The sequence below is a fragment of the Micromys minutus genome (genome assembly GCF_963924665.1).
Source record: "Micromys minutus genome assembly, chromosome: 2".
In the NCBI taxonomy this organism is placed as follows: Eukaryota; Metazoa; Chordata; class Mammalia; order Rodentia; family Muridae; genus Micromys; species Micromys minutus.
The window spans coordinates 50,612,889-50,634,521 of record NC_137971.1 but is presented as its reverse complement, the minus strand read 5'-3'; the positions used below and the strand labels follow the sequence as shown (position 1 = coordinate 50,634,521).

The 21,633-nt window shown below is 39.2% G+C and overlaps 2 protein-coding genes across 2 annotated transcripts in view; one reads left to right on the top strand and one right to left on the bottom strand.

The window, feature by feature from the left end:
* The window catches only part of ATL3 (atlastin GTPase 3), a 42,746-nt gene that overhangs the window by 3,545 nt on the left and 17,568 nt on the right, over positions 1-21,633 (top strand). The window contains exons 2-8 of the mRNA XM_080912187.1: positions 10,225-10,439; positions 10,632-10,775; positions 15,793-15,897; positions 17,427-17,477; positions 19,078-19,134; positions 19,421-19,513; positions 20,390-20,528. Coding sequence (XP_080768313.1) covers positions 10,225-10,439; positions 10,632-10,775; positions 15,793-15,897; positions 17,427-17,477; positions 19,078-19,134; positions 19,421-19,513; positions 20,390-20,528 — 804 coding nt within the window. The remainder of the gene's footprint in view (positions 1-10,224; positions 10,440-10,631; positions 10,776-15,792; positions 15,898-17,426; positions 17,478-19,077; positions 19,135-19,420; positions 19,514-20,389; positions 20,529-21,633) is intronic.
* Positions 14,875-15,183, bottom strand: LOC308417895 (large ribosomal subunit protein P2-like; the record flags this gene model as incomplete). Its single annotated transcript, XM_080913204.1, has 1 exon — positions 14,875-15,183. One exon carries the CDS (start codon positions 15,181-15,183, stop codon positions 14,875-14,877), a length of 309 nt encoding a protein of 102 aa, XP_080769330.1.

Below are 21,633 nucleotides of genomic sequence, written 5' to 3'. Positions count from 1 at the left end.
GAAATTTGCCCCCCCAACTCACCACCTCCTTCCCTGGAACTGGAGAGATGTGGGTTAGAGGGTTTACTGCTCTTGTAGAGGATGCATTTGGTTTCCAGTACCACAGCCCAGTCTATACCTTCTGCCACAGTGGATCAGTTGTTACTTTCTGGTCTCCTTGGGCTTCTGCATGCATGTGCAGCTCATAAATTTGGGAGAGTCATATATGTATGCATGAAAAAAAAATCATAGCCAGGTAGTGGTGGTACATGTATTTAATCCCAGCACTTGGGAGGCACAGGCAGGTGTATCTGAGGCAAGCCTGGTTTACAGAGCAAGTTCCAAGAAAGATAGGATTACACAGAAAAAGCCTGCCTTGAAAATGCCACCCCCCTTTTTTTCTCTAGCTGATAGAAAGCTGAATAGTTTTTGTTTTAAGATGAAAGACTTTCTGTGTTGCCTAGGCTGTCTTTGAACTCTGGATTCAAGTGATCCCCTTCTCAGCATCTTGAATAGCTGTGACTGCTGATATATACCATCTCACTTAAATTTTAGCCAGCTCTGTCTTTGTAGTTCCTGAATCATTTTTAGTTAAAACATGATTATCATCATCATTATTATTGTGTGTGTGTTCATGATGGATGTGTGTGGGTGATTATGCCATGGCCTGTGTGTGGAGGTCAGAGAACAACTTAGTAGACTCACTTCTCTGCTTCTGGGTTTCAGTGATGGAATTCAAGTCAGCAAACTTTCGAGGCAGCATCTTTACTTGCTGAACCCTCTTGGTTGCCTAGTTTCTGAATCCTAAATACTAACTAGTCATACTTTGTTGTTAAAAGCCCATAACACACTAGATGTTTCTGTCAGCAGGTAAAATGGTTTTGTTTAGCATCTTCTGCTAAAGCACAAAGATTGTCTATAGAAAATGAATTGGAAAAAACTTTCCTCCTAAATGCTTTAATTAGAATATACATATTTCCCAGTGTTCTGGTTGGTTGTATAGCTTTATGGGAACAAGCTTTTCTGTTGGCACATTCACTGCCTCAAGGTAAAGGGCAACATAGAAGCTGGAAAGACCAACACGCTGTGGTTGTGGAGTCAGGTGAGGGGGGGCTTTTTAGCATACTTCTCTTGTCTGTGATGTTTACTCTGGCTTTGTGAATCAGGAGCTTTAAGGACTGCCAGCAAGGGCAAGGCATGGAAATGGTATGCCTCTTTTTGGGTGTGTTGCTCTTGCCCTTTAGAGAATATGTTATTTCAGAAGGGTACTGGAAAACTCAGGTCATAACTCCACCATGAGTCATATAGTCTACTCCGTGAAGTGTCTTTGTAATTTTGGTGCTGTGCTTTTAGGAATCTTCTGGGCAGGGAGGATTAGTGCTGAGGACGGTTCTAGCACAGCAGTTTGTTTTTATTCCATTTTAGGTTATTTTCCCCAATTATGTTATGAGTGTTTGCCTGCATGTGTGTATGTGCACCATGTGCATGCCTGGTGCCTACAGAGGTCAGAAGAAGGCATCATATACCCTGGAAATGGAGTTTTGGATAGTTGTGAGCTGCTCTGTGGGCGATGGGAGCCAAATCCCAAGTCATCCAAGAGCAGCAACTGTCTTAACTACTAAGCCATCTTTCCAGCTCCTTAGTGGTACTTAACAGAAGATATTTGCATCCATGTGTCTTTTTAAAATGTCTGTAGTGTTTTTGGATGTCAACCTTTATGGGTAATACTTATACCACAGACTAGGGATGCTGCTAAATATCAAGTAGTTCATAGGGTCTCCTCTCTCCACAAAGGGTTTTCTGGCCACTAGTTATCAGTGATTTTTCACTGTTTAATCCATTAATTTTTTGAAGTAGCAATGGTAACTGCTTTCAGTTATCCATTTTTATTGGATACATCACTATTCAGATGATATATTTTTTTAAGATTTCTTTATTATATGTAAGTACACTATAGTTGTCTTCAGAAGAGGGCATCAGATCTCATCACAGATGGTTGTGAGCCACCATGTGGTTGATGGGAATTGAACTCAGGACCTCTGGAAGAGCAGTCAGTGCTCTTAACCACTGAGCCATCTCTCTAGCCCCAGATGGTATTCTTAAATATTTGAGAACCACTTAAATTTCCTCATTATGGGACTGGGCATGTACCACAGTTGGTAGAGTACTTGTGTAGCATGCACTGAGCCATCCATGGTTTGTATTCTAGAATCCCTATGAAACTGGGCCAATGATTCCAATATTCTGGAAGTGAATTCAGGGGATCAGAAATTCATGGTTATTCTAGCAAGTTCAAGGACACCTTAGACTACATGATATTCTATCTCAGACAGATAGGCCAAAAACCTTACTGGTTATATCTGTGTATCTGTTGTGTATTTGTGGTGCTTGGGGTCAAATCCAGAGTTGTATGCATGTTAGACAAGTATACTACTAGTAAGCCACACCCTTAGTCCTTCTAATAATGTTCTTATAGTTGAACTTGAAATAAAATAGGTTTTATGTATTCCTTTGTAAGATTGAAAAGGCTAACCATGATTAGTAGCCAACCTATGCTGTGCTTTTTTAGCCTGTGCCAAACTTTTTTTCTTTCCCCTTTGGCAGGGGAGACAAGGTTTCTCTGTTGTGTACCTCTGGCCTTGAACTCACAGAGATTCACCTGGGATCAAAGGTGTCCTTTATTAGGATTCTGAGCCAGATTGTTTTTGTTGGTTTAGGTATTAAATCCAGGGTTTAGTTTATCCTAAGCATGTGCTACAATATTGAACTACATTCCCAGGCTTCCTAGCTCCCTCTACCCCATTTTGAGACAGGATCTTATTATGGGCTGGCCTGGAACTTGCTGTGTAGAACAGGCTGACCTCAGAAATCCTGCCCTTCTGCTTTCCAAGTACTGGGATTAAAGTTGAGAACTACCATTCCTGGCTTTGTTTTTAAGGTCTGTAATGTAGGAATCAGTGCTGTAATATCCGTCTAGAAAATTTTCTAATTTACCTGTTGGCCTTTTAACTTCATTTTTCATTCTGTGTGAGTGATTATCATTTTAGTGCAGAAACTATGTGGAATGTAGTTTACTAGGGAGATTGTTTGAATTGGCCTGTTAAGCTTCTTGGTTATTGTGGATTGGGTGTATTGTGCCAAAAGTAAAGGTTAAGTCAGTAGTTCATAAGTAATTAGGAAAAAGGATGTAATGTCCACATAAGCTGTTAGACTACTTTTTCATTACTAAAGATTTTCAACATGCTATAATGTTGACAGAGTTATCATGAGCAATTTTCAGCAGTGAGCAGCAGACAACACTGATAACAGCATTTCTATTTATTTTCCTGAAGCAAAGGCTTAAGTTTATGTACATGGATATGGATATAACTATCGATAGGCCAGATTTTTGCATATAAGTCTCACATCTCTTGTCCACATTTGTGTAAGTGCTTATAATCTATAGTGTCATCTGTTGTCTCAGTGTGCAGATGGGTTCTTTGTAAAATAACTGCTTCTTTAAAGGGAAAGGAGGACATTATTCTTGAGATTAAATGGAATAAAAAATTTGAGTTTCTTGAGAGATAAGCCAGCTGTGGTGGTTCATACCTGTAATCCCAGCAGATATCTGGGAGGCCAAGTAAGGAGGATTGTCATGAGTTCTAGGCTAGCCTGAATTACAGTGTGGGATCCTGTCTCTGAAAACAATCCCAAACCAAAAATACAACAGGAAAACAAAAAAGCAGGGGTTAGATTTCAGAGCTAAACAAATAGCTTCTGCCTGACTTTGTAGTATAAATGGAGATATTGACCTGAAGTGGTTTATTCAGTGCAGAACCAGGACCAGAACTCTAGTATTGCTATGGAGGCTTTTCTTCCCTGCACTCTGCCTTTACAGTGATGACTTTTGCCTTTAACCCTGCACTTTAATGCCAGCACTCTGGAGGCTAAAACAAGAAGATTGAGAATTTGAGGTGATCCTGGGCAAGACACTGTCTAAAAACAAAAAGCTCAAATAAAATACCCCCAAATAACCTTAGCTAAGGCAGAAACTTCATTTATAGAAGAGAGAAATGATGATAAGACTTGGTAATACATTGCATATAGGGAGATAAAGCAGGGAAAATGCAGAGGACTTGGGAGAGATGGAGTAATTGAGAGGAACCATTTTGAAATACTAAGTGTAGACTTGTAAAATGTTACCACTGGGGAGTTTTGAAAGGAGACTGGAGGTTAACCAGCTAGATCACACAGGCTGAGTAGTAGAACTGGAATAAGGACTTGTCTTCTGACTCTTGAGGTCAGTGTGTGTGCATATATCTTTCCTGTTAGTATGACTGAAACATTTAGTGACTCTGTACTTGGGCCTTTGAACATGTCACTTCAGAGGTTAGAGAGGAGGGAAGTTAGAGCATCAAAATACAGGGTAGAAAAAGAAAGAAAAATGGTAAAAAATGAGCATAGAGTTAAAATTATAAAATAAAGAGCTCATTGAAGCTGGCCATAGTGGTCACGCCTGTAACCCTAACACTTGGGAAGTGGTGGTAGACAGATCGGGAGTTCATCAAGGTCAGCCTTGGCTACATTTTGGTTTTGAAACTCTGTTTCTCTCAAAAAGTTCAGTGAGAGAGTAAGAAATAAGTAGTTGCATGGGTCATCTACTTGAAATTGTGGAGTTAAGACAGGATAAGATAGGACTTGAGCCCTAGCTTTCTCCCTGTAGAAATACCAGTGAGGATGACTTTTTCACTTTTACAAGTTAGGGTAGTATAAGGAATGGTGAAAGTACTTACAGGATGGAAACTTAGCTTTGAGCTGTCAGTCCATAAATTGTTTTATTTTATGTCTTTGTGTTGCTAGTGGCTAAACACAGGGCTTTATGCTTAGGCAGGCCTCTGATTTGTATCCCTATACCTTATAATTTTGATAGCTATTAATGTGGCTTCATGGTATTCTTAGTATTTATATTTTAATTTTTGAGACAGGGTTTCTCAGGACAGTTTTGGCTGTCCTGGAACTTGTTTTATAGAGCAGGCTGGCCTTGAACTTAAAGATCTGACTACCTTTGCTTCCTGAGTTCGGGAATTAAAAGTGTGCACTACCACTGCCTGGCTATAATATACTTAATATGTAAAGAAGTATAAGAGTTCAACCCCAAGGGATGAGGTAGTGATGTAGTTAAAGGAACAATCAGAGATAGTGACTGCTAGGTTGGAAAGGGAAAGGGCGTGCTGGTAAGAAAAAGGACTCTAAGTTTCCATATTTTAAGGAATCTTTTTTAAATTAAATTTTATGTTTTTACTTGTTCACTTTATATCCTGTTCACTGACCCCCTCCCATTCAACCCCTCCCACATTCTTTCCCCCATCCACCTTCCTCCTCTCCTCTGATTGGGTAGGGCCCCCTTTGGACATTCCCCCAGTGGCACTTCAAGTCTCTTTGATGCTAGTGCTTTCTCTCTAACTGAGGCCAGACAAGGCAGCCCAGCTAGTAGAACATATCCCACATACAGGCAACAGTTTTTGGGATAACCCCTGTTCTAGTTGTTTTAATAAAGGAATCTTAATGATTGTAGAGTCCAAGATAAATCAGCAAAGTCCCTTTATCTGTTATCTACAGTGGGAGGAATCAAAAAGAAAAATTTTGGGAAATCAATTAATGAAACACTGTTGTCTTTAGGAAGCAAGAAGGTGACAGTATGGTAAAAATTAGGTGCTCAATGTATATAAATTAATTTGTTGGTGATGTGTACATTTTAATATGATTTTTTTCTTTTTTGTGGCCCAAATCAAAGAGACACTGTTAGTGAATATGGTCTTTTTTAGCCTAGAGGATGTAAATGACTTATATTCCCAATGAAGGGACATACAGGGTCACCCCAGCTCTCACACTAATATAGCCTGTTTTTCTTTACTCCTGCCTAATGTATACATGAGTAATAACTTCCTTTTTATTCTCTATGTCCTCAGCAGTGTCCTTTTTTCTTGCAGTGGAGTTCATTGGGTATAACTGCGTATCTTTTTGTCATTGGCTCATTTCATCTTGCCTGTAGCCTGTACAGCCTTATCTTTCGTGCCTTTTGGCTGATAGTGCCACTATCATCATTAGGAAGGACCCTAGCCTTTGACTGTGCACTACTGCATATCACTCATTTGCTGTGTGCCATTCTCATTCATTTATGCTGAAATAGAAAAGTAGCTGGAATTGAAAGGTCTAGTGTATAAACTTAGTAATAAAAATCTTGGGAGATTCTTGTATTGGTTACTTGATTTGGTTGTATTTGAAAGTTGCTATGTTACTGAGTTAAACAAAATAGGATCCTTTCTTTCCCATAAAAGTAAACTGGTAGGCCCTTCTGCATAAAGTTCCGGCCCTGACTGCCTTGTGTTCTAGGGTGTTGCCCTCCTGTACCTGGTCCTCATTGGCTCACTTCCATTGTTGCATCTATCCAGTTGGAAAGGGGAAATCTGGAAATTACCTGTATTTTTTTTTTCAGTTACTCTACTGGTCAAAACTTTAATGTGTCATATGATCACAAAGTTGGTCTGGAAATGTATTTCTTTAAGGCAGTTATATGTCCTGCTAAAAACCTACATAGAGGAGGGGGATGAATTAGACAGTAATGATACATTGTTGTTAAAATTCCATCCCATAAATAACCTCTGTTTACTAAGGGCCCAACCATTAATAAACCAAGGCACAATTCTGTCAGAGTACACTGGGTAAGTTTATTGGGTTTTCCTACAGAGCATGGTGAAGGATTTCTTACAGGTGAGGGCTCCTTATTCCAATAGGTCACACTGGAAATCCTTTACCTAGAATGTTAGTGCAAATAAGGTAGAGTTGTATACTGTAGGTATCTTAGGGTTACTACTGCTGTAATGAAACACCATGACCAAAGCAACTTGGTTTCTTTATCTTAAGCTTCCATTGTCACAGTTCAGCATCAAAGAAGTTAGGACAGGAACTTAAGCAGGGCAGTAAACTGGAGGCAGAGCTGATGTAGTAGCCATGGAGGAGTATTGCTTGTTGGCTTATCCCCTCCACCCCTCTCCCCCTTTTAATAGAATCTTCCTTAGCCCAGTTTCTTATAGAACTCAGGACTACTAACTAGTGGTGTGTCTACCCATAACTCACCCATGACTCACTAAGAAAATGCCATATAGGCTGTCTACAGCCTGATCTTAGGGAGACATTTTCTCAGTTGAAGTGCCTTCTCCACCTATACTCTAGTGTGTGTCAAGTTGACACAAAAGTAGCCAGCACTAGTGGTAGGTAATGGCTGGATACTAAGGGCAGTGTCTTGTGACCCTCTTCAAACCTCCACAGTGTAAACAGTCAACAAGCCTAACTGGGATAATCATTTTCCAAGAGGCCAACAGCTGAACATCTCATGGGGGCAGTTGTTTGGTTGCAAGAGTATGTATGCATGCAAATGCCATAATGAAACCCATTATTTTGTATGACCAACCCCCCTCCCCAAAGAGAAACATATACCTACACATGAAAACCCAGCACTATTACATAACAAGGAAAATAAGAGAGTATTAGGGTGTTGACACAAAAACTCAGCTTTTACCTTGAAGGGGAATAAGAGATAGTTTGTTCTGGGGCCATATTTGAATGATTGTGATCTGGGAATAGAGATTTAGACTACCTTAATTCTTAGAAATGAACTTTTAGTTTTGCATAATGTAAAAGATCAAGGCAAGTTTACTCTACATTGGTGGGTACAGCAGGGAAATAGTGTGACAAGATTGGGGAGACTTTTCTGTAGGCCTCAAAGGCTGTCTGATGACAGCATTTTTAACTTCTAAGTCATCTCCTCAGCCTGTTTTTTTTTTTTTTTTTGGTTTTGTTTTATTATATGTGTGTGAGTGTTTTGTCTGCATGTTTCGTGTGTTCTCTACAGGCATGTCTGTCTCTCACAGAGTTCACAGAACAGTGTCTTGGATCCCCTGGGACTGGAATTAGAGATTGGTTGTGAGATGCCATGTAAGTGCTAGGACTCTTCTAAAAGAGCAACAAGGACTCTTAATAACTGAGCCCTACCTCCAGCACCTGTTGTTTGAAGACAGGGTCTCATTTTGTGTTCTGGGCTGTCTTAGAGCTCATTATAATTCTTTTAGGTGATATTTTTGACTCATCCAAAAGTTGCTCTCCAACCTCCATGTACATGCACATACAATAATAACAAATAATATTTTAAAAAGTAAATTTGTGGTAGCATACACTTTTAATCTCAGAAGTCAGGAGACAAAAACAGACAGATCTCTGAATTTAAGGACTACATAGTTGAGTTCCAGGTTAGACAGGGCTACACCGTGAGACTATCTGAAAAAAGTTTTTAATAAATATATATGTATGAAAATGCCATCAGGAAATCAATTATTATGTATAATGAATATATGTTAATATATTACATGTGGAGACCATAGGACAATTTTCAAAATTTTTTCCTTCTGTTAAGAGAATGAGCTCTTGTAGAAATTATTTAATCTCAATTGGAGGCTTCTACCCTGCCTTTGATCATTCAGTTCCTGGATAAAGGACACACCGCTTTTATTGTTATAATAAGCCTTAATCAGCACTATAGCTGGGCAGATATCTACCCTCTAAGTTACTAGAATCTGTTTTCCCATTAATAATACCAAATTAAAATTTGCCATGTAACATCTGGGCTGCTCTAAACTTCAATTGGCCAACCCTCATGGTCATGCTTTTATGACTCACCTAATTTGTGGCATCTTCCTTTTTTCTTTCTCCCTCTCCTCATGGTTCTCCTCAGACCCCAAGTATGGGACAGTCCTCCTCCCCAAGCCCCACCTATCTCAATTCTGCCCAGCTATAGGCTGTAGGCATCTTTATTCACCAGTCAGGGATAACTTGGAGGGTAAGGTCACATAACATCAGTTGGGTCTAAGGCACCCTTTTGGGTGTGTGTGGGGAGGGTATCCAGGCCTTGAGTGCCAGTATTTAGCATTACAAGACATAGCAAAAGACCAAACCTCAACAGTTTTCTGCTTTTCTGTTTGGCCAGGTATTTCTTGTTTCTGCTGCTATATTGCATGCTCTAGGCTAGCTGGCCCTTGAGCTCTCCAGTAGTTCTGTCTCTGTCTCTGTAAAAATGCTATAGGAGTGCTAGAATTAATTCTACTGCATCTGGCTTTTTTATGTGAGTTCTGGAGATTGACTGATGGTCTTCATTTGGACTTGCAGGACAAGTGCTTTTACCTGCTGGTCCATCACACTGGCCCCATTCATAATGTACTTCATTGGGTTCATCTTATTCCCTCTTCTGCTCCCCTCCCTCTCCCATTAATTCCTTTCTTCTTTCCACTTAGTTTCTCCTCTTCTACTTTACTGCTTTTATTATTTTTGATCCACTGAGCTTTATTAGAATTATTTACATAGTCCTGGGTAAAGCATGTTAATAGGAGTATGAGACTCTTTATCATTGAAGAAAATGTCTCTCTGTCTCCCAGTAAGCATTAATTGGCTTTAGATATAACTCAAGGAGAGGTTTGTCCTCATCCACCCCCCTCCTTTAGCTATTATTATCTATCTTGGTCTTCAGTGGGGGTATCTCTTTGTGGGCTTTTTCTCCTGTGATAGGGTATTGACAGATCCAATCTTGTGTAGTTGTTGTGCTGGTAATCATAACTACTATGAGATCAAGAGTGTAGCGGGGATACCATGTTCTGAGAAGACAGTTTTCCATGTGATTTTTGTTCCTTCCTCCAGCTCTTAGCATTCTTTTTACCTTGCCTTCTATGATGATCCATAAGTCATGGCAGGGGAAGGTGAACATTAAACAGCTCTTTATTAGCACTCTGACCAGTTAATAAGTCTCTGCAGTTTCTGCTCTTACTGGGACCTTTTAATTTTTTTTTTTAAAAAACAATTATTATATCTATCTGTGTTTGTGTGTTCTAGCACATCAGCACATGCATTCTATATGTGGGGATCAGAGAGCACGTTGGGCATCGGTTCTCTCCTTCAGAATGGGGGGCCTAGGGATTGAACTAAGGTTGTGTGGTTTGGCAGCAGGTAACTTTTACCCAATGAGCCATTTTGCAGGCCCCTGGTTTTTTTTAATTGGCAAATATTCTTAGTGTTGATGAAGTTCTATTAGTACTCTCATATACTCCTTCTCTTATGGCTACTGTATATATTAATGTGTCTTATGAAAGCCTTTGTTCTCTTCATGGTGTGTATGTATGTGTGTGTGTAAAACTTAATATTTTTGTCTCTCAATGAGCATAGGTGATGCCATGGAGAATGGGAAACCTGGTCCAGTGCAAGTTGTTTTGGTTCATAAAGAGCAACATTCCTTTGAGCTAGAAGAGAAAGCCTTGGCCAGCATCCTCCTCCAAGACCATATCCGAGATCTTGATGTGGTGGTAGTATCAGTAGCTGGTGCTTTTCGAAAGGGCAAATCCTTCATTCTGGACTTCATGCTGCGATACTTATATTCTCAGGTAACTTAATTTCAAAATAGATAGTGAGAAGAATAAGCTTACGTATTATCCTTGATGTATAAGATTACATAAGATTTGGTGAGGGTTCGGGTATATAGTATAGTTTCAACTGTTTGCCTAGCATGTGTGAGGCCCTGTATGCCTCTGAAAGTGAAACCAAAGATGTAACAAAACATCTTATTTCTCCTGTAGAAGGAAGGTGGTCATTCAAATTGGTTGGGTGACCCAGAAGAACCACTGACAGGATTTTCATGGCGAGGAGGCTCTGACCCAGAAACTACTGGGATTCAGATTTGGAGTGAAGTTTTCACTGTGAAGAAGCCATGTGGGAAAAAGGTAAGGATGTTAAAAGAAAGAAAGAAAAGATTTAGACATTATACAGAATTGCCAAATGAAATGAAAACTTGTATTTATTTTGTTTTCTTGAGATAGGATTTTTTTTGGGGGGGGGATAAGTTTGCCAGGCTGATCTGGAACTCAGTAGGTATCCCAGGCTGGCCTTGAATCCTGAGAACCCTCCTTCAGCTGTCTGTATTCTGGAATCATAGGTATGGGGAGAGGCGAAGGAGTCACATGACAAGTCCTGGGAAATCCGGCTCTGGAGACCAGCATCAGGGTGCAGATCTGAGTTTATTGCCCAGCATATAAGCTTATGTTTGAGCCAGTCCCAAGCCCCTAATCCCTGTTCAGTCATATCTCATCACATCATCACTGTCCTCCAGTGAAAGTCATGCCTGATGAGGTTACTCTGAAGAAGTGGGGCGGGGAGGGGGGAGTATCCTTACCTTTTAAGACTTCCATGAAGACAGGTGAAGCAGCTATGCCCTTCAGTTCTTTGCTGTCTCACTGGTGTTCTGGGAACAACCTTAGATCGATGCCATGTAAGGCAGATCAAGACTCTGAGACGAGTCTCAGGAGCCTGTGGTGCCTAGCTCTCCATCCCACTTTTTTCTTACAAGGCTGACTTCCTTATTCCCCCACACATAGGTGCATGCTACCTTGCTTGGCTCAAGATGGGAACTTTAACATATGCTATGTTAATCCAGTCAAAAAATAAATTAGATCCTTTAAAATTCATGATAACTCCTCCTATCTCCTAATGTAATTGCTTCTTTTTCATGCCAGCTACAGATAGTTTCTGCAATTGTGTGATATTTGGAATTCTGGGGACTTTTCAGAGGGTGTGTAAATGTTGTTGGGTTGTTGTTTGGTTGTTGTTGGTTTGCTAAGTAGTTATGCCCAAAGAAGAAACAACAAGAAGAAATTAGATATCCTGACAGTAAAGATCAAATTGTCCCAAGGAACTCAATGCACATAGTCAGCAGGAAGTAGTCTAGTGATAATGTAGTTCCCTTTATGACAAAGACTTTATTCAGGGATCTTTTTCCTTTCCTCTCTACCCACTTTTCTCATTTATTTAGGGTTAAGAGGTTGAAAGGATGGAAGAGAAAGAGTGGAGAAGGGTGGGAGAAGAACCCATAAAGTAGCCAAATAACAACTAGACCCTCATCTACACAAAATAATAAAACAAATACATCTAAAAATTATTAAAAAACACTACCTGCCATAAACATTTATGTACATGTTTTTCTAAGATTGAAGGTCTCACGTATGTATCCATATGTTTACTTTTCATGTCTGTGACAGATACCTGATACACAACTTAAGGGAGGAAAGATTTATTTCAATCACAGCTCCAGAAATTTCAGTCCTTAGCTGTTTATTACTGAGGGCTAGAGGCCAGCTTGAACATGACAGGAATCATGATTATGCAGGGTTGACTGTCATGGTGGGAAGCTTGGGGTGGAGCAAATTAGCTTATTTTGTAGTTGACAGGAAGCTGGAGACAGACAGGAGGGGCCTAGGCAAGCATGAGCCACCTACTTCCTCATTCAGTATGAACTCATCAGTGGGTCACCGTTAATGAGATGAACACCCCCACAATTTCTCACCTCTTAATATTTAGACTCAGCATCTGAGGAACAAGTCTCCAACAAAAGAACTTCTTGGGGAAAATGCTAAATGTGTTTCTGTATCACATGGCAATTCTGACTAATTTAATTTTTTAAAACTTGTTTACTCTTTCCGTGTTCATAGGTGTTAGGCATCCATGTATTTCTGTGCATCGTGTGCATGCAGTCCTACAGAGGCCAGAACAGGGCATTAGATCCCCTGAACAGGATTATGGATGGTTGTGAGCCCGATATATGGATGCTGGAAATCAAATTCTCTTAACTAGTGAGCCATCTCAGCAGACCCCGCGACTATCCTTAAAAAAAAAAACAAACTGTATTCTAAAGATAGCTCTACCAACCTGTATGCATATTGGCAATGCAGGAGGTTCTAGTTTCTAGCACTTGATAATATTTTTTCTTTTTCTTTCCATTTTCTTTTGAGCAAGATTATATTTTCAAATCAAAGCTGATCTCCAATTTGATATCTTAGCCTCCCGAATCTAATATACTTGACTTATTTTTATGTGCATTAACTTATTTGATGGCTTGTATATACCTCTGAATAGCCCCCATTTCCTGTTTTGAGACATCTTGGGGTGAAGGAAGTGAGTATATGTGTATCTGTGTATATTTTTGTGTTGGTGCATATATGTTTATATGTTTATGTCAAAGCTTGAGGTCAGAGGAGAGTCTTAGCCTTTGGTGTCATCCTTAGGAATGTTATTTATCTCTTTTGAGACAGTGTCTCATTGGCCTGGAGTTTACCAATTAGGCTAGACTGTTGGCCAGTGAGCTGTAGGGGTTCTCCTGCCTCTGCCTCTCCAGAGTTGGGATTACAAGTGTACACCATGAAGTCTAGGATTTTCACATGGGTTGTGGCGACTCAAACTCAGGTCTTCATGCTGTGAGGCAAGCCTTTTACTGACTGAGCCATCTCCTCTCCAACTCCATTGTGTGTGTGTGTGTGTGTGTGTGTGTGTGTGTGTGTGTGTGTGTGTGCGTGCGCGTGCTCATGTGTGTGTATTTAATAGTCAACTTAGTAGGTATGTATGAAGTGGTAACTCATTGTGGTTTTGATTTTCATTTGTATTTTACTAGTGACTAATAGTATTAAACATTTTTTTTTTTTTTTTAGGTACTTAAGAGCCATTTAGACTTCTTTGGAGTAATGTCTATTCAGTTAAAATCCAAAGTTTATAAAAATTTTAATTTTATGTGTATTGGTGTTTTATTGATGTATATGCCTGTAACACATATGTAACTGGTATCTGTGAATATATAACTGATATCTATGAAGGGCAGAAGAGGGCATTAGATCCTTTGGAACTAGAGTTTCAGATGGTTATAAGCTGCCATATGGGTGCTGGGAATTGAACCTAGGTCCTCTGGAAAAGTAGCAAGTGCTCTTAACCACTGACCTGTCTCTAGTTCCTGACTAAATTAGCTTACAAAATAGCAGTAATCAAAGTTCCTTATGATTTTTCATACATACTTAGTTTTAGTTGACCCTTTCCCTTACCTCCTCCATTTTGTCCCCATTCCCATTTAACTATTTTCAGTTCCCAGTTCCTCCTTCCATGTGCCTTCTATTACTCCCACCTCTCTTAAAGCTTCCCAAGGGTGGGTAATAATAGGGGGAGGGGGTACCCCAAAGGAGAGACTGAGAGGAGAGGTGGGGGCTGAGATCAATGTATAAAGTCATCAAATAAATAAATTAATGAAAAATAGAAGAAAGAAAAAGCTTCACTTTTCCTCTTTTGTGGGTCCCTTTCTAGGTTTTGGATTCTACACATATGCATATATAAAAAATTAGAAAACATGGTGTTTGTTTTTCTGAGTTTGTGTCACCTTGGTTAATAAAAATATACTATTTTTCATTCCCACCCACTTTCATGGGAATTTAATTTTTCTTTATGGCTGAGTTTTGTTTACATTTATCACATTTAAATAAATCTAGGGTGAGTTCATTTTCTTATTGTAAATAGAGAGCAACGACCACAGATGAGGTTATATCTCTGTAGTAGCATATCGGGATCATAACAGGGATTTTTTTTTTTTTTTTTTTACTAATTTTTAAGTCACTGATTTCTATAGTGACTATTGCAGTTTACATTCTCAATAAATAAATATTTCAGAACTTAATTAAGAATATTAAAAATGGTGGATAGTGAGAGAAGTGGCTGGCTCTGACGTTGATATTTCCCTTTGGGATGAGTTTATCCTCCTTCATGTTGTCCCATGTGCTAGTGTTCTGTGTCATCTCACCAGGTCAGAGCAGATACTCCTAGTGAAGTGCTCTTACCAAATCAGGCACCTGATTGCTTTTTCTGATAGAACTTACAAGTAGTGTTGGGTAGCTCGTGTAAATGTTACTTTCAATTTTTTTTCTTTCTTAACTTTTTTTTTTTTTTTTTAAACATAAAAAGGCTTTTATTTTTAGAGGAGCAGGAATTAAATCAAACAAGCCAAATCCCATGTTGTCATCTGACTCCTTGGACTCCTTCTTCTTTCTTCTCCTCTGCTGCAGCGGGGGCAGAACCAGGAGCAGGAGCTGCAGAGCCAGGGGCAGCAGAAACAGCCACAGCCCCACCAGCAGGCACACTGGCCAGGTTGCCAACACCCTGAGCGGTGGATGACATCTTCAATGTTTTTCCCATTCCCATTCCCTTGTTGAGCCGGTCATCGTCCGCCTTGATGCCCATGCTGTCTAGTATTTTCTTGATGTCTTTGGCGCTAGGAGAGGAGTTGCCCCTGAGGGTGGCCAGCAGATAAGAGGCGACATAGCGCATGTTGACTTCGGTGGACAGACCTCAAGCGTGTGACCTCGGCGGTGTTGGGTGACCACTTTCAATTTTTCTTTTTGATTTTTTGAGACAAGGGTCTCATTCTATAGCCTGTGTTGGATTCCATGCTGATCTTGAACATACGGCTGTCCTCTTGCCTCAGCTTCTCAAGTGCTGGGATTACAGGATTACTGTATACTGTAGGGATAAATTTTTGTGCATTGTATAAAAGTATCACTGTCAATAAGGAGATGAATGGCCTATAGCAAGGCAGGATAGAAGACAGGACATCAGACATAGAACATTCTGGGAAGGAGTTGTGCAGGAGATTCACCACCCAGACTTGGAGGAAGGCAGACGTATGAGACTGAGGAGAGGGTACCACCACATGGCAGACATAAAATAGTATAAATGGGTTAATTGAGTTACAAGCTAGTTGGGGAACAAGCCTAGCTTAAGACCTAGGCATAAATCATAAATAAACAAGCCTCTGTGAGTTATTTGGGAACTAGATGAACATAGAAAAGCCCAAATATACTCTTAATTTACTTTTTGTATTCTTTTTTTTTTTTATTTTAACTTTTGTTTTTCTTGTCTTTCTTTCCTTTTTTTAAGGTTGCAGTTGTTCTGATGGATACCCAGGGAGCCTTTGACAGCCAGTCAACTGTGAAAGATTGTGCTACCATTTTTGCTCTAAGCACCATGACTAGTTCTGTTCAGGTAAGATCTCATCTGTTCCTTTCCTTTGTCTACTCCCTTTTCCCCTTCCCTCCTTTTTCCCCTTTCCTATTTTCTCCCTCTCTCCCTTCTTCTGGGGAGAAGGCCTAGGATTTTGAAAATACAAGGCAACTATTCTACAGTGAGCTCTGTAGTCTGTCAATTATTAGTCTGTTAATGCAATTTTTGTGGTTGTATATGAGTGGCTTATTTTCCTTTTACTTAATTTGGTTTCTCAAGATAGGGTTAGCCCTGGCTGTCCTGAAATTTATTCTGTAGACCAGGCTGGCCTTGAATTCACAGAGATCTGCCTGCTTCTGCCTCCTGAGTGCTGGGATTAAAGATATGTGCCACCACCACCTGGCTATGATTGTTCTTTTTAGACTGTTTCAGTTTACCTTTCTGTGGCTGTGATAGACCACTCTGATTAAATCCAGCTTGGGGAAGAAAAGGCTTAAACTTCCAGGTCTTCCTCCTTTTATGGAGGGTAGTCAGGGCAGGAGCTCAGGGTAGGAATTTGGAGATCTGGAGACCAGAACCATGGAGGAGTGGTGCTTACTGACTTTTTCCTGTTAATGCTTAACTACTATATATAATCCCCCCACCCCCCAATTAGGATTTCTACATATACTTGCCTACTTCTTCATGAAGCCACACTAAGTATAATAAAATAAAGCTTAATATCAAATTCACAGGACAAGGAGGACATGAAATAATATGATAGTACAAAGAACTATATATCTAGCTTATATATATTTATATATATTATATATAATTTATATATAGTTATTTATTTCAGGTCTACCTGCCTAGGAATGGTGCCACTTAACAGTGGACTAGAGCCTCCCATATCAGTCACCAATCAAGAAACTCTCTTTCTGGGTCAGTGTTTAAGAGAGCACTGTCTGCTTCTCTAGAGGACCTGGGATTAATTCCTGGCACCTGCACGACAGCTCACCTCTGTCTGTAACTACAGTTCCAGGGGATCCATGGCACCAAGCCTGCATGTGGTGCACACACCTGTGCCCATGTACCTACCCATACACATAAATAAAATAAATCTTAAAAGAAAGAATTTGTTTTTTCAGTTACAGGCATAGGACAATCTAATTGAAGAATTATTCAGTTGAGGTTTCTGATTTTCCAGGTGACTTTAGGGTTGTGTCAAGTTGTCAATAAAATTTAACCAGCATAAACTATATGTATAACTTAAGCTTTTAGAAACACAAAATAATTAATTTTTCTACTTATTATATACAAAATATTTCAAGAAAATCTCAAGCTTTTTAAACTATAAAGAAGGAATTTTGTGATTTTAGCTTTATATTTTAATTTTTTCTACAAGATAGATAATAACTGTTCTCTCCGTGTTTTATGCATGTATGTTTATATATATGTGTAAATATATGTATATATAATGTTATGTGTGTATGAGGCATATATATATATATATGATGCAAATTTTCAGTTGTACTATTTGGGACTTGTTTGAAGTATGTTATCATTCTTGATATTTTGATTTTGTTTTCTAGATTTACAATTTGTCTCAGAATATTCAGGAAGATGATCTTCAGCAGCTACAGGTAATAAATGGTAATGGGAATAGTGGATAAATAATAAAATATCGTGTGTTTTCTATCCTATATGGAATCTAGACACGAAGGGGGTGTGTCTGAATACAGGAAGAAGACCAGAGAGGAGGAGGGATAGGATGAAAAGGCTGTGGCTGGGTGGGTGCTGGGAAGAGAGGCTTGGCCGTTGATGTACCTGCTATGCAAGCATGAAGACCTGAGTTTGAATCCCCAGCACTTGGGTAAATGAATGTCCAGGTGTAGTAGTGCATATCTTTTATCACAGCACCTGAGCAAGAAGCAGATGGATCTTTGTAAGTTTGAGGCCAGGCTGGTATACATAGTGAGTTTCAGCATGGTGGTCTGCTAACTGCAGTGGTGGAGAGGTAGAAATAGGTTATCTGGAGTTCAATGGCCAGTATAGTCTAGGAAACTGGTTAGCATAGGGTCATTGAGACACTATCTTATAAACTAAGGTTGAAAGGTATAGAAGAAACCTGACAGTAACCTCTGGTCTCACATACACAAAATACACATTATACAGACAACAGCAACACAGCACAGACATGCACACAAAAATAAAAGAAATAAAAGCAAACAGCTGTAGGTATGTCTCCTCATAATTGCTTTTATTTATTTATTTATTTATTTATTTATTTGAGGCAGGGTTTCTGTATTAGGCCAGCCAAGGCTTTTGGGGATTGGATTTGGGTTGGGTTCTCAGGCTTACATGCCTAAAAGCTTTTACCTACTGAATGATTTCCTTAGCCTCAAGGCTAGATTTTTGTTGTTATTAAGACTATGCATACATATTACTCTTGTATTCATTTCTCTGGTAGAAGGTAGAGACCTAGGGGCAGACATTAAACATTTCTTTAGTTGGTAGTCCTACTTCCTTACCTCTCTCGGGAGGAACTCAGTTTTTCATTTCTCAGTTGTTTAAGGATTCTGTTAAGCTTGGGCCTTTTGTTTTCTTCAATTTAACAGGGTAGAAAAAGCCAAATCTGGAATTTGCCACCTGTTTCTTTTCTTCTGTAGTGTTTGTGACAAGTTCTTTGTACTGCTGTATTATTTTATGTCCTCCTTGTCCTGTGAATTTGATATTTAAACTTTACTTTATTATACTAAGTGTGGATCCATGAAGAAACAGGCAAGTGTATGTGGGAATCCTAATCTTAGTGAATTCATTCAGTCATTTGAATTGGGTAGCTACTTACAGTGGTGACAGGACGTTTGTTGTTGGAGATAACAGAATGCACCAAGTGGGAATGTCCTTGCATATTGGTCTGAGTGCTCATAGTGACTAAAAATGCTCATGGCAATTAAAAGTAACAATGCCTAGCCAAATGGATATCTTAAATCTTTTTAGATATATTTTATGTGCATGAATATTTCACCTGAATGTATAAATGTGCTTGGTGTTGGATCCCCTGAAACTGAAATTTGTGAACCTCCATGTGGGTGCTAGGAATTGAACCCTGGTCCTTTGGAAGAACAAATGCTCTTAACCTCTGAACCATCTCACTTAGCTCCCAAATATTTTGCAAAAGAATACCTTAGAATTACTTTAAATAAAGTTGTCCTACAAGTCATTTACTTTTCTTTTTTAAAGCTCTTCACAGAATATGGCCGTCTGGCAATGGATGAAATTTTCCAAAAACCTTTCCAGGTAAAGCATTGTAAATGTCACTCATATCTTTGTTTAGTTTACAGTTCAGCAAACAAATACAGCTCACAACCCAGATCTGCCTGTTATTATAACCTATAAGCTGAAGTTTTTGTTTTGTTTTGTTTTGTTTTTTTTAGACAGTCTTGCTATATTGCTCAGGCTGGCCCCTTTCAGCATGCCCTTGCCCCCTTTGAAAAGATTAGCAGAAAATATTACCAGAGTAACTAATTAATCTTGAATATGCACTTATACAGTGTTGTAATTCTGTTCTGCTCTGTCACAATAGACACTGATGTTTTTGGTTCGAGACTGGAGTTTCCCTTATGAGTATAACTATGGACTGCAAGGTGGAATGGCATTTTTGGATAAGCGTTTACAGGTAAGTAGGAAATCTAGATGGTTTTCTAAAGGTGACTTTCCCATTTGCTTTTGCATATTGTCTTTAAAGCATAGCACTGAAAATGATTCTCTGTTGAATTTTTATATTAGCATAAGTCAGTCTAATTTTTTGTTCAAAATTTATAAGATCACATGTATATATTTGTGTATGTGATAAAGAAAGAGGAGAGAGCTTCAGTATTCATGTGAAAGTCAGAGGACATCTTATGAAAGTTAGTTCTCTCTTTCACCATGTTGGGTCTCAGGGATTACACTCAGGTTAGCAGACTTGATGGGCAAGTACCTTTACCTGCTTAGCAGAAAGATGGTTATCTTTCTGACCCCAGTATAAGTTTTTTCAAGGTAAAATTGAAGAACCAGGGTATATAATATATATAGGCACTGTGGAGAGGAACTCTGAGCAAAAGGCCTTTATAATTATAATTTCCAGTAACTTTGAATCAGATTCTATATGTGCCTTTAGAATATCATGTTTAGAGTTGTAGTTTTGTTCTTACTCAATATTATTTGCTTTGGCATATCTATAAACAAGCCTAGCCTGTTCCCTAAAACTAAAGCACAGGAGACCTTTGTTAGTCACTGCCAGCTTATTAGATCCTCCGTCTGGCCCACAAGCTTTCTGTTCTTACTTGTTGTGCAATACCTTTGAAAACCAAGTCTTTAGTCTCTACTCTCTGTTAGCTATGGGAGCCTTGTGCACATTCATACACTTACTACTTCTTGGGGCTCTGGCTCTTCCCATTGGTCACTCTGATCCATCATTTGGGAAGTCTTCTTTCCTTTGTCTTTATGCTAATGGATGCTAGTGAAGAATACCAGATTGTCTTTGGCTTGTAAACTTGATTTTCTTTGTCAGGTGAAGGAACATCAACATGAAGAAATTCAGAATGTTCGAAATCATATTCACTCATGTTTCTCCGACGTCACCTGCTTTCTCTTACCACATCCAGGGCTCCAGGTGGCCACAAGCCCTGACTTTGATGGGAAACTGAAAGGTATGTTACAGACATTGCTATTGTATTGTGTGATTTGATCTTTGGAATTTCATAAGAGTTCGTTATGAACCAAATGGATGCTTATGAAAATGAATGTGGTCTCATAGAAAGAATAGTATTAGTATACTTTAGATTTCCCTCCTCCCCTGACTTACTCTGGCTGTCAGAAGTATTTTGCCAGTCTCACTAACTGAAAATGAAGCAATGTTCTTCAGGACTGTTTGTTTGTTTGTTTCTCTCTCTCTCTCTCTCTCTCTCTTTCTTTTTTAAAGATTTATTTATTTATTATATATAAGTACACTGTAGCTGTCTTCAGACATACCAGAAGAGGGCATCAGATCCCATTACAGATGGTTGTGAGCCACCATATGGTTGCTGGAATTTGAACTCAGGACCTCTAGAAGAGCAGTCAGTGCTATTAACCGCTGAGCCATCTCTCCAGCCAAGGGCTGTTTCTAAGAGACATAATTTCTGCTTTATAAGAGATCAAAGTGCTAAATGAAGGAAGACTTGAAACCTAAGACATCCAATATTTTTCAAGTAAAAATATCTTCCTCAGGAAAAGTACCATGATACACAGCCAAGTACTGTTTCAACTCCTTTGTGCTTTTACCAAAACCTGATGCTGGGTCATAGGCTAACTTACGATCAGGAAGTGCTGGGTCAGTGGTAGGTTAGAGAATCAGAGTTAGGATGCTTGTGTACCATTATCTTATTTTTGTTTCTTATTCCTTGAGCCCCTGAGTCACCTAATGGCTGACCCACAGTTTATACTTGTTAAAGTTTGTTTATAGGCTCATCTGAATCTCTTAATTTCCCTAAAACACTGATAATAGCAGCTGTCAACTTTGCAGTCCAGTTGAGTCCCCACAGTGTTGTGCAAAATGCTTTAATACTAAGCTCACAGTAATTCCATGAAGTTACATCATTTCATTTATCTCTATATCAGGAAGCTGGCAAAAATGAGGAAAGTTAAGCAACTCACTCAAAGTGCTCAGCTAAAAGCAGTGGGGCAGAGGTGTACATCCGGGTACTGGTGCCTTAAAGCCCACACCGTGGAAATAGAAGTTCATTGTTGTTTGGAGGAAGTCTTTATAGAGTATAC